Source organism: Lissotriton vulgaris, chromosome 2_2, assembly GCF_964263255.1.
Source record: "Lissotriton vulgaris chromosome 2_2, aLisVul1.2, whole genome shotgun sequence".
NCBI classification, from domain to species: Eukaryota; Metazoa; Chordata; class Amphibia; order Caudata; family Salamandridae; genus Lissotriton; species Lissotriton vulgaris.
In genome coordinates, this window is record NC_141688.1 from 77,686,899 (window position 1) to 77,700,287 (window position 13,389).

Consider the following 13,389-nt stretch of genomic DNA (forward strand, 5'->3'; position numbering starts at 1 on the left):
GGAGAGTTGTTTAGGCCTATTTGTTTCTGTGTCTTAAGCTCTCCGCAATAGAATGTGGCTTTGGCATTGTATGAAAACAGAGTTTTCTTGATATTCTCACGGCGTTCAGATTGGAATTTGATTGTTTCCTTCATCATCTCCTTTCAAGCCCTCTTACTATTTTCCTTTCAAAATTGAAATCTTTAGATACCCAGGCTGCCAGTTTTATTCTTTTACTTCACTAATGGGGATATATCATCTATGTTGGATGTTCTTATAGTAGTTTAATATCCGTTCCCATCTCGTGTCTTTTCTAGGTTTTCCCTAAAACCTTTTCATAAAATATTTTCACATTTCTACTGTTGATTATGTAGGTCTTGGGCTGTTTCTTTGATGACACTTTTGGTGTTAAAAGCAGTATGCGGGTGGCCAATCAAATAGACTATTAAGAGCTTCTTAAATGTACGTTGACTTTCGTTGGCAATTGTATGTTTTAAAGAGGAGACTATATTAGGAGTGGGTTTAGTGAAATATTGTTTGAGGTTTTTTTTCTTATATAGATGTCACTGATGTTTTTGCAGCTGATTCATAGGTGTCTCCACAGTGAATATTGAAATGTTATCCCCGTATATGATTGGGGTCTGCAAAGTACTTCAAAAAGTATATTCCATGAGGTCTTCCAGTAAGTTGGTATTCTGTCCATCAGTGTGGTAATTAATAATATAGAGAGCATTAAAAAATGTTGTTTGGTATGACTTCTGTTTTAAGACATTGGAAGTAATGGAAGTTGAACTCCTGACTAATCTTGCACTTGAGAGTATTCCAGTGTATAAGTACCACGCCACCTCCTGTGCTATTCTTTCTATGTATTCAAAGGAAAGAATATCCTTGATTTAACGTTTCCATTATGAAAGCTGCATCCATTTTTCAAGACTTTTCTAACTTCAATTGTGTGCGCTGTAGCCAATTTACAATTATGCTGAATGCACAGAAGTGTGTTATAGATTGCTGTTGTCCCTGTGGGATGAGGGTTCATTTGCATGAAGAAACCCAGGGTCTGCAAAGCTTTGTTCAAGTCTTTTTTTTACCATTAATGGAGTAGAAATCTTCAACTCTGTGGGGTTTGATATTGTATCATAGTTTGTCATTTAGGTTTGTTGTAATAGGTTTATTGTTGCAGTCATTAAGCTGGTGGTAGAAAATCTTTTCATATACTGCTCGATGGCTTTGGGAGCCATGTGAATCTTAGGGGATATACAAAGTATTTTGATAGCAGGTAGAAAGCTGTATGTGTCAGTTCATGGCTTCTGCATGCTTGCTCTTGTCTATAGACAATTTATCGAGTGGTGTTAGAAAGTTGTGTGGGTTTCCGTTAAGTGGCATGGTTTCCTCTCTTAGATGTTTTTCATCCTGAAGTAGTGTGCTATGAAAGCTCTTTATCAAAGGTGCTTGCTTCTGCATTATCATCTACATTATGGGATCCATTACATGTTGGCGTTGTTGACTGTTCAAACAGTACACATATAGTTATGCTGTGGATAATACAATTTGCAGTGACTCCTCAACCTATTTATCCTGGAGCCCCAACCTTTCAGCATAATGCCAGTACTCCTATGATTACCTCAATTGCCTGTGTTAAATATTTGCACACATCTAAAAAAAGAAGTACATACCCAGGGATTTATTTCACAGCCAAAGGCTGCCAGTCTCTCTCGCGGCACACCCTCCCATTTACCATTAACGTTCTTGGGCACCAGCCAGCAAAGGGGGCATATCAGATGACATAAAGTTAATTTATCATTGGTCTATCATTGCAAATCAGATGATGTGATCTTGAGTTAGAGGAGAACAACATGTCCCTGCCTTGCATGCCAACAATCCTTTCTCTGGACAGCAGTCTAGTGTAAAACAGCTCTGTGTATATAACAGAGAAAAGGTGTGGGGTAGAGAATGGGGACTGAGGCAGCGGACAAGTGGCCTAGACGCACATATTCATTGTGAGGACATGTTGGAGATTAGTCACTGATCAGAAGATGGTCTTACACAGACATGGGTAGGAAAAGGCTTGGATGCCATTCCTGGGGAAAAAAGGATGGGTGGAGGTAGCAGTCTAGGATAAAATTGGGTTACACAGGAATTCCATGAAGTAACTAAAGAACACTGTTTTGGTTATTGGACAGAAAACAGCCAACAAAAAAGGAGACTTCATATAGGCAAAGGAGAAACTGACTCGAAGACCAGAAATAGTCACTTGGTAAACATGCTACCTTCATGGTGTATGGCTGCTCCAATGGTTTGGATTCAAGCACGCACTATGAGTGAACAAACACTCACTCACCTTGTCGGTGAGTGGGTGAAAAGCTTCTACAAGGGCTTGGTGGACAGGTGCTGCATCACAGTACTTTTTAGCTATGAAATAATTGTTTTCAATGTTTGAATGTAGTGTTTATTCTGTAGAGGTGGAAGTAATGTATTTTCTTCTTATGTTATGGGAAGCGTGGTGAAGCCTGTCTCTGGGCACAATGAAAAAGGTGGACGGGGAGGCTGAGATGTGTTAATATATGGGGATCACTTTTATCATTGGTTCCATCTAACGTCTTAAAACATGTTCTTCTTTAAATGAACATTTGGTCATGTGGTCTTCTCTCTCTCCAAGGTGTCGTCCCTCCCATTTCAACCACAAGCTCACCACCATCAACAAGCGGAACTTCCTCAACATCTAGAACTGAGTCATCGGCATCTACAAGCACTACATTTCTTTCTAATACCACCAGTCCCTCTTCTGCAATCTCTGCGTCTCAATCTAATGTGACAGAGCCATCTTCTGCAGTTACCACGTCTCTACCTAATGCAACAATTACATCTTCTACAAACACTGTATCTGTGTCTAATATGACTAATTCAACTCCAGCAGTCACTGCACCTCTACCTAATGTGACCAATTCAACTCCAGCAGTCACTGGAAATGTATATGATACTGCTAGTTCAACTCCAGCAGTCAGTGCTTCTTTATCTAATGTGACCAATTCATCTCTCACGGTCACTCCATCTATACCTAGTGCATCAAATTCATCTCTCACGGTCACTCCATCTCTAACAAGTACAACCAATTCAACCCCGGCAGTCACTCTTCAACCTAGTACAACCAATTCATCTCTCACAGGCACTCCTCTACCTAGTCCAAGCAATTCATCTCTCACAGTCACTCCATCTATACCTAGTGCATCAAATTCATCTCTCACGGTCACTCCATATCTAACAAGTACAACCAATTCAACCTCGGCAGTCACTCTTCAACCTAGTACAACCAATTCATCTCTCACAGGCACTCCTCCTCTACCTAGTCCAAGCAATTCATCTCTCACAGTCACTCCATCTATACCTAGTGCATCAAATTCATCTCTCACGGTCACTCCATCTCTAACAAGTACAACCAATTCAACCCCGGCAGTCACTCTTCAACCTAGTACAACCAATTCATCTCTCACAGGCACTCCTCCTCTACCTAGTCCAAGCAATTCATCTCTCACAGTCACTCCATCTCTACCTAGTACATCAAATTCATCATCATTTGAAACATCTTCGACTTCTACAGCTCCTCCCCTCTCAACACCTTTGACACATTCTAGCACAAACAGCACTACGGCCGCTGTAACAAACACAACGTCATCTTCAGCCAGCACTTCCACCAGCACGGCTGCGGTCACCAGTGCCTCTCTGAGTTTTAGAATCACAAGTCAAGACTTTTCTGAAAATCTGAAGAACGCTTCCACCCCTGAGTACATCGAATTGAAGAACAACCTTGAAACGTTGGTAAGCACTGATACATTTTGAAATTAATTAGCACTTAAAATGAAATGTGCCTCTTGATGAATATAACTGTGCAGAAGAGAAAAAAGTACAGCCTGCAGTATGCACAAGCCCTTCAGTAGTGCACGGCGTGTAAGTCATTATGGGGAAGAATTGAACAGACATTTGTGTAATTTCCAGTTCAGCATCTTTGTTGATGTGGCACAGAGCGGGGGCCCAGTGGCGCAGCTAGAGCTTCTGGCGCCCGGGGCTATCACTCAGATTGTCGCCCATGGCCGGGGGGCTGGGGAAAAAGGACGGCGAGCAGCCGGCGTGGATTGGCAGGGTTTAAGTTACAAAGCCACTCTCTACTCCACTGCAGGTGAAAGCAGAGGTCGGAGCGGAGGTGCTGGTTGGGTCCAACCACTGTTTTCACAGGGTGAACACGGTCCACCCTGCTAAGAAGTTGGGCCAAACAGAAATATGTTGAACTTGTCCTGGTGTCATTTTCAGACTCCTGGACACATTCAGCAGCACCTGCACATTGTCTGCTTGTCATTCCCATCAGCAATGTGCTGGCAGCGAGGGGGTCTTTTTTATCTTCTCCTCCAGATGGGCCAAAGATAAAGGCCAAGTTAAGGGGCCATTAGGCCTCCTTCTGATGGAGTGGCCTGGAAACTCACACTTAAATGTAAATGCAACAGAGGGAAACAAAAGCACACAGCTTGTTATCTCTTCACAGGTACTTGAGAGCAGCATGCTATTGACTTAGTTAGTTTGTTTTATGTAAGTGTATGAACTGTAAGAATGTCATGTGTTGGTCTGTCCCAGTATTTACACACAATTTAAATAGCAGTATTTTCATGCTAGTGTGTAAATCGGTGTACAAGATGTGTTGCATGAGTCAGTGAGGGTTAAAAGGTGTAGCAGTCACATATCCTACATAGCTCACTGTGCTACATTGAAAGGCTAAGTATTTAAGAACTGCAAGTAACAAAAGGATCTTTGTTCAAAGCAATAACCCACTTACCTAACTACAATAAAAAAACATTCTATCATCTGCATATTTCATGATGTGCTTTGCAAGCAAATTAACCTTCTATACTACTTCGAGTCAGTTCTGGGACTACACAAAACGGAAATCTCACCAAGAAGTACTTTTAACCGCCCGGGTTATCTCAACAATTATTATTCCATGATATATACTGTCTGCCCGTACCGAATAACTCCTGCACTGGGCCTTTAAAGCAAACGTAAGGGCCAACCGTTAATGTAGTTCATCATGGCTCTTGTATGGGACAATCCTAACCCATTAATACAGCAAATACCCTCAGATTCCAAATCCTGTACACTCTCAAATGTTTATGAGCAGCAGACCCTCTGTGTGCTCTTAGAAATGTAACTCTAGAGTTTGCAGCGTCTGCTTGAAAGCAGTGCTTAATTTGAGCAGGTGGTTTCTGGTGCTGGGCACCAACACTCAACTGTCAACACTGGTGCATCTGACAGTCTGCCACTAGTTGGCGCTGTCTGGCTAATTTAGAGATGACCACAACAACAGTTAGGTATAAAATCAATATACATTAAAATGACTTTTACCTGCTTCCCAAGCCATTTTTTTGGCTTTGGGGCCTGAATTAGTCTGAATTGTCAAACTTGTAGGAGTGTGATAGTCACTATCATTGAAAGCACTATCATTGGCAGCACAGCAGGGGCAATGTGTAGTGCAAGCTGCAGTGACCTCCTGATGAGAGCCCTGCCACTTATTTTGTTTACAAATTAAGCACTGCTTGAAAGCAAACATATTGCCAGCGGTAGCTCACCATTTGCCATCACTTTTGCGAAAAAGGCCTGGTTTTAATCTTTGTTTGTCACAAACTCCGAACATGGCACACAGGGACAAGAGTACAATGTGCAATACGATCACAAACGTCTGCCCTCCATCATGTCTTCTCCGACGTCAGCCCACGCTGTGAGGATGAAGAAACTTCTGCAAGATGATATACGTTTTGTCCAATCCATTTAATCCTGCCAAAATATTTGCAGTTCGCCGACTAAGTCAGATGTTGTCCCATAGTCTGAGACCGCTTTGTTTCCCACTGTGCCTCCACTAGGTTCTAAATTTGAAAGTTTAGTAATGAGTCCGCCGCGGCAGCGGTTGTCAAGGCACTCGAAGGGATGCTTCGACCGCATCAGAAGGGGACGGATGGGCCGTTCTGAATTTTCGTGCAGGTGTTAGTCGCCCAACAGCCTGGCTGCTCCGCATAAGCCTCCGCACATGTGCCTGCCGTCCCCATAATGGTGCCGCCTGGGGCAGACCGCCCACCCCCTAGCTACGCCGGTGTGGGGGCCTCCATTGCATTGCTAGCATTAGTTTCAGTCCCTTGCAATTCCAGGAGTGCATTTTATTCTCAGTGTTAATGTTCTTACATGTTGTAATGCCAGGATCTTTTGTAGTCGCCCCTTCATGAGGTTCACAAATACCCCGAGATGTTAATTTGGAGCTTCGATTAGCTTCGTCTGACTTGTCTTTTTTCACACCCACAGCTGACTGAGATGTATAAACGGAAATTCCCCAACTGCAAAGCTGTGAAAGTGATAGAGTTTCGGTATGTATATATTTACACAGATTGTACATTCTTCTAATTGGAAAGCAGAGACTTTATATAGATGTTGAAATTCCGGCACCTAAGCAGAGGTACAGAACAGATAGAGGGCCTTAAATGCGGATATGATGATGCCAGCTGTGTAAAGTACATTAGGACTGCTGTCTCTCTCAAATTAAATACTCCGGGTGGTTCCCAAGTTTAGGTGGGGAGCAGCTCCTGTATAGGGCACCCTACAACACCAGTGGTGACGCTCTGAATCGGCTCACTTCAAATGTCTGTTTTCCTAGCAAAGTTTTTAATCATGGAGCATGTGTAAGCCGTTGCTTTTATTCATTTCAGGTTGGTTTGGGTGGTATTTTACCAATCCAAATGTGTAATATTTGTCATTTAAGAGCTCGGTGTAGATGGCACTGTACTAATCCTATAGTTAAAGATTTTGCTGTAGAAATGACAAAAGACCTTGTCCCTTTGTCGCTCGACGTGGATAGCACTGTGCTATGCTTAAAATCTTTGCAGTCCATCACAGAACCCGGCCCTTAGGTCATTGTCAGGGCAAGCGCCTGTGTTTTCAGCCTGCAGAAAGAAAGTTTGAAAACGGGTCTTGGCCTGTGGTCTGGTTCAGAGGGGGTTGATGACGGGCCTTGTACCCACACTCCCATTAATTGGATGAACGGCCATACCTGTGGCCAGGCCCAGACTCACACGACCAACCTGCCTCAGCCTTTTTTTTTTTTTGTGTGATTCTTTTCATGTTGCAAAATTGTGTATTTGGGCAATATTCCATGATTGCAGAAAAAAATCAAGCCCTTATCAGCCAATCACATTTCATGATAGATTAAAATGTGATTGACAGAACCACCAAGTTTTTACATTGTTAGCACTTTGACCATTTTCACCACGAGAGAAATTCTTTTATTGAAATTGTTCTTTCATGCCAAGTTTGATGTAAATCGTTTGAGCACATTTTTCTGTAGCAAAGAACACATTTTCATATAGGACCTAAAACTGTAGAAGCATGTATTGTGACTGCCCCTCAATCTTTTACCTTGCACAAATCTGCACATATCATATCCAGTTTGGCTATAGGTGTGCAAAAGTTTGTGCAGATTCATCAAGTGGTACCGAAGTGTGTTTATATTTATTTATAAATAAATATAGGCAGATGAACTTTTTTAACAAACAAACCCTGTTTTCTATAAAATCCTGCATTCTTGTTTACATGATAAAGGGCCTGTAATAGACCTTGGCGGACAGGGTACTCCATCACAAACGCACTTCTGTCAGAAGAGTATTAGTTTATGTGACTATATAGAGATCACTGCCGAGGCAGCACTGATCTCTGAATATGGTGTTCCTTTGTCAGGACGGCGAACGTAATGTCCTCCACCACCCTAATGGACAGAATACATACCAGCATACTTTAAAACAGGTTAAATAATGTTTTTTTGTTTGTATTACAAACAATCCATATAGCCCAGTATTTCACTCATTGTTTTCACTAAATATTTACCTCTTTAGAAACAGGCATTGTTTTCATTACAATTGCACTAAAAGTGCATTATGACTAACGCTCAATATGTTCCTACAAGTAACCACGTAATATGATCCTTTAATGTGATTGAGGGGTTCTAGTGACATCCTAAACCACAAGACTAAACGGGAGGGGTTAGTAAATGCCATGAGAACCACATGATAGTAATATAGACCCATATTGCAAGTTGAACATCATAGATTATTATATGTTACTTTTGGTGCAGTCAATATAAAACCATTGTATTTATCAACCATGGAAATGCTTATTGAAAAAGCAAGTGAGAACGGGTCAGGACTGTTTGATTCTCTCCAGTAAAAAGAACAAACCATATTGATTTAGGTGCATGGGTATTGTTCTGTTAAAGGCACTGTAAACTTTTATTTTCATTGAGTCGTATGTAAAGTAATGCACACTTGTCATGTTTGTTTGTAGGGAAGGTTCTGTGATTGTCGTGACACGTGTCGAGTTTAACGACACATTGGTGCCTTCCACTGAGAACATCACCAGTACCCTCACTCAGACCGGCGGTGGCCTGGGCAACTTTACAGTGGACCCCACGAGCATCCAATCCAGTGAGTGACTCTGCCTCCAAGGCACACTGATAACACGAGGGCGGGAAGCCTCAAATGGGTGGGTCCAGCTTTTGGGCTTCTTCCATCAGATGGAAATCAAAAATGAAACTGCTATTTCACGCTGTGAACAGAGACAGAAAAGGAGCTGTGGCATCATTATGTAGAACTCTTGTTTTGTGCAATTGATGTTTCCACCATCACATGGTCTGAGCTTCGAAACTACCTAGAATGGGGAATATTGCAACTCATAGAAGGGGAATACCAGTAAAAGACAACGACTGCTGAGCTAGGGCATCCGTGTCGAGAGGTGAATGTCACACTCTCATCTCCAGTAGAACACTGCAGCAGGGTTGTATGAGGGAACCACACATGCCGCTACCACGCAAACCTTTACTATGCCGTCATTACAATGCATGCATCTTTACCATGCATATGCCTATACAACAAAATCTTCTGTTGTAAAGGCATGCATGATGAAGGCATATGCTTGGTAAAAATGTAACTGGTAAGTATAACACACACATACATATATTATAATATAGATATAGATATATATCTATATATAGATACATATCTATATCCTAAACTTAACATTGCCACCCAAACTCAACACCTATCCTAAACCATAAAATTACCCTTTCCACTCAAAAACCTACCCTAAAATTACCCTCTGCACCAACCCAACCAAAATCCTAAAATTACCCTTGTTCCTCAAAAACCCACACCCTAAAATTACTCTTACCACCCAAAAACTCATACTCACCCTGGACCCTAAAATTACCCTTCCCATCCAAAAATCTGTACCTACCATAAACTCTAAAATTTCCTTTGCCACCTAAATACCTTTACCCACCCACAACCCTAAAATTATCCTTGCCACCCAAAAATCCCTAACCAAGTTAAATCCTAAAATGAACCTTTGTACACAAGGAACTAACTTTTATCACCAATTTACACTTTCGCAATTAAATAATTGCACTGAGAAAATTAAAATAAGATATGAAATGAAGGACCTTTCCATAGGTCCGGTTTTACTCAAACTCTAGTAATCTATACAAGCCTGCAGAGACTTCTCATTGAAGTATACCTGGCTTCAGCCGAAGCAGGTAAATTTATTTTGCACATAAGTAAGACATTATTTCAAAAGGAAAAAAGAAATAATCCATGCTGTCTCTTTTGTTAGTTGTCTTAGTTGACAACTAACTAGAGACAGCCTGGATTATTTATCATACAAATTTACTCTGCTTGTCCTTTTTTTCTTTTTCCTTTTGAAATTCACCAATAACAGTCTCTATGTCTAAATATGTCACCGAATATTCACTGTAATAGGGTTATGGTCACTACACTTGGGGTCACAACATCACATTAAATGTGAAAAAAATACAAAAACAGAGGAACCTTTTTGATTGTGTAATTACATTTCTTACTTATGTGCAAAATAAATGTACCTGCTTCGGCTGAATGTACTTACCCAGCTCACAAGGTCGTATGGGCTGCTCTTGTTACTTTAAATACTAAAATTAACCTTGCCACACAGACCCCACACCCACCCAAAATCCTAAAACGTACCCTTTCCACCCACATACCCAAACACACATATATATACTCCATCTAGCTATGATTTGATAACCGCGCACATTCACACAACTACAATGATTAGATTAGAGAAGCTTCCTCAGCACACGTTATCTTTCAGACATCGTGCGCGGTGCCCCTGGCTACTCTTAACGCTGCGCCGGGGTGCCGCGGCGCACAGTTTGGGACCCACTGGCCTACTGAAAGCTTAGGATTCGAGTTGGCAAAATATCAATTTCCTTCTGTAGACAAAAATCTTTGTACTGGCCATTGGTTCTAAAGTTCCAAATAACAGCAGGTTCTAGGGCTTATATTAGACGGCTGTCCAGCCCTGTATTTCTCCTCTCATGGTTCAGTCTAAGAGAGGGACATTGCACTCAGTGGATTAACTGTCTCTAGTGTAAATTTACCACGGTGTAGGAGTGGATGTCAAGATGTTATATGCTCAGTGTCCGAAAGTGACATTAGAAGACCTATAAACCCAATTATATAACAAGAGGCTCTGTTAAAGTTAAAAATCTCGCAGAAGTAGATAAACGGCAGGGGAAAAACAACGGTTAAAGTTTCAATATGTAGTTAGCCCCTGCAGTGTTATCACCAGCCACAATCCCACAGACTGCAAAGCAATCGCTCCTTTACTGTTTTCTGCTGGACACCAGAGCAAAAGAGCCACTGGAGGCCCAGAGATGACGTTGCATTAAGCCCATTGCAGACGGTTACCTGAAAATGCCACCAGAAATGTCCATAAAAATGTGCCATATTGCAACAGATGTGCTCATAAAGGCCTTGTCGTTGTGGTACGAAAGCCCAGAAGATCCAAATATTGATTTGGCTGAGGTTCTAAAAATCCTTGCTCTGGCACTGCTGTAATTGCAGAGAGTTTCTACATCTTATCATGTTTCACCATTATCAACCACACCACTGACTATCACTTGTTCACTATTATGTCAAATTTACCTCCTCACTGCTGCAACTAGGGAATGGGAGATACAGAGTCTGACAGTGGTGTGTGGAGGATGCAGAGGGGCTGACAAGCAACCAGTCTGTCAATGCATCAATTCCATGTCAAGGATCATCTTTACCCCTAGTCAGTTGCTTCCTCATCCCAGTCCTAACATTGTGAGTGTTCTCACCCGGCTGACAGAAGGACATACTGTGCTGCACACAGTGTAAAACCATAGACACAACTATCAAACTCAATTTGGTAGTCCTTTCACTTACCACTGGGCAGCCCAACTGGCGGTCATCAAACAGTGGGTACACCAACCACACAATAGGGTGACCAAATGTCCCATATAATTTGACTCTTTCAGGCAACACAATAGGAGGTCGGCTGCCTGCTCGCAGCAGAGGATTGACAGAGTAGGGAGGAGATAAGAGGGGCGGGAGGTCTCGGAGTGGAGGTCCTGCCACAGCTTTTATATAATGCTGCCTTGTAAAATGTGTGTGAAAATATATATTTCTTTGTTTACACAGACACACATATATATTTACATGGGAATGCAAAAACTGGGACAGACCCGACAAAAGTAACATGAAAGTCTTTAGTCCTACTTTTCTGTCTAACCTCTCCTGGGGTTTTTGCTTCTCAATATCTGGTTACCCTACCACACGACGAACCAGCATACAGAATAGACGGGCTACTCCTAGGTCCCAGGGATACATGCAAGCAATATACACAAACCCCAAAGAGCATTGCCTTACGAGCCCAACAAAACATAGTCTCACTTTGGCATCTACTGAACAGGAAGCTGGGGTGGCATAATAAAGTGACCCAAGCTACGCCCTTATGGGAGGCAGACAAACTTGGTAGGCTGAGTGTCTGCCTGACTTTTGATAAATGGGATCTCCTATTCATATCGATCGTTTGAGACCTGTGGTCAAAGGGGGTGGTCATCGCATTTGTAGATTTACAGCGGGACTACGACATGGCAGCTTCAGAAACATTTAGGTACTTACAAATAAGACATCCTCTGAAGGCAGCTATCCCACCGGACGGTGACCAGTCATAAGCATCGTCACTAGAAGATAGGATACTAACTGACCATATGGCCCAGCATGCAACCTCCCTGACTTAACAAAAACGAATCAATAATTCACCTGACCCTCTCCTGTGTCTTCGGTAGCACTGGCAGGTCAACCTGGGGAAATAGGAGGATGAGAACTGGCAAGAGGCGCTAGCCTTCCCTAAAGAAGCGGCCATCTCATCCTAACTTAGATTAATCCAATACGTCATGGATCCTACCTCTCCTGTAGCACTCTAGTTAAGGTGGGCAGGGGAGAAGAAGTGTCGCAGACTATGCGGACAAGAGGGTACGTTTTACCTCATACTATGGGAGTGCCCAGTAGTGAAATCATATTCGGAGGCTATTATATGTGACTTGCAAAGAGTGTGTGGGAGGGATCTTCCACCCACGTCTAAATGGTGTCTTCTTAACATCTGCGAGGCAACTGACTTGAGCCGTAAAGAGCAACTTTGAGTAACTATGGGAAAGGCAACTGTTTAAGCGTAACCTTGCCCGACAGTAGGGGGCCCAAGAGACTCCAACTCTTGGGGAGTGGTAAAGAGATATGGACTGGTGCGTGGGGGCTAAAAACGTCATCTACGAGGACAGGGGCTGCCATGGAAATGGGAATAAATAAGGGGTAAATGGAATGCTTATATAGGTGACATATGTGTCTTCCCCTCCACCCTGACGGGCAGAATTGCCTCAGGAATGAGGGAAATGGCAATTCAGCATAAAGGGGGAATTGAGGTCAGTAATAAATATGTAAACTATATTAGAACATTGGAATGTTGGGAGCTCCATTGCAGACAATGGAGTGCTCCCAGCTTCTACGGGCCGGTAAAGGCCCGCAGAGCAACATTCCAATGTTCTACAAAGGCTTCTCGAAGTTCGAGGGGATTTATATCCCCTCGAGCTTCGAGAACCCTTTGTTTAATTTGTTAGAACATTCTGCCCTCTAGTGGCAGAATGTTCTAATAGCCTTATAGCCCTTCGTAGCAGGGCTATACCGGCTATTAAAGTCCCGCTGTTTCGTTAAAGTCCCTCGCCTTCGGCTCGGGCCTTTAACGATTCAGCGGGCCTTTACTAGCCGGTATAGCCCGCTACGGCGGGCTATAAGGCTATAATGTCGCCTGGTCTGTCTTGAGGAATGGACGCTGTGGTCTATTAATTGCTGTACAACTGGTCAGGTATTCATTGAAAAGAGATTTCCCCAAAAAATAGTGTTTGGAACTCTGCTTCCTCCTCTGAGCAGGTAACTGAAGAACATCAAGTGACAGACAACAGACGTACAGAAAACAGACAACAAAAAAGGAGACTTCATATAT

General features: G+C 42.5%; 1 protein-coding gene across 1 annotated transcript in view; it reads left to right on the top strand.

Annotated features, from left to right (window-relative positions):
- The window catches only part of LOC147729031 (uncharacterized), a 113,384-nt gene that overhangs the window by 21,162 nt on the left and 78,833 nt on the right, over window positions 1–13,389 (top strand). The window contains 3 exon segments of the mRNA XM_086959781.1: window positions 2,636–3,792; window positions 6,313–6,374; window positions 8,341–8,480. Of these exon segments, the coding sequence (XP_086815907.1) occupies window positions 2,636–3,792; window positions 6,313–6,374; window positions 8,341–8,480 (1,359 nt within the window).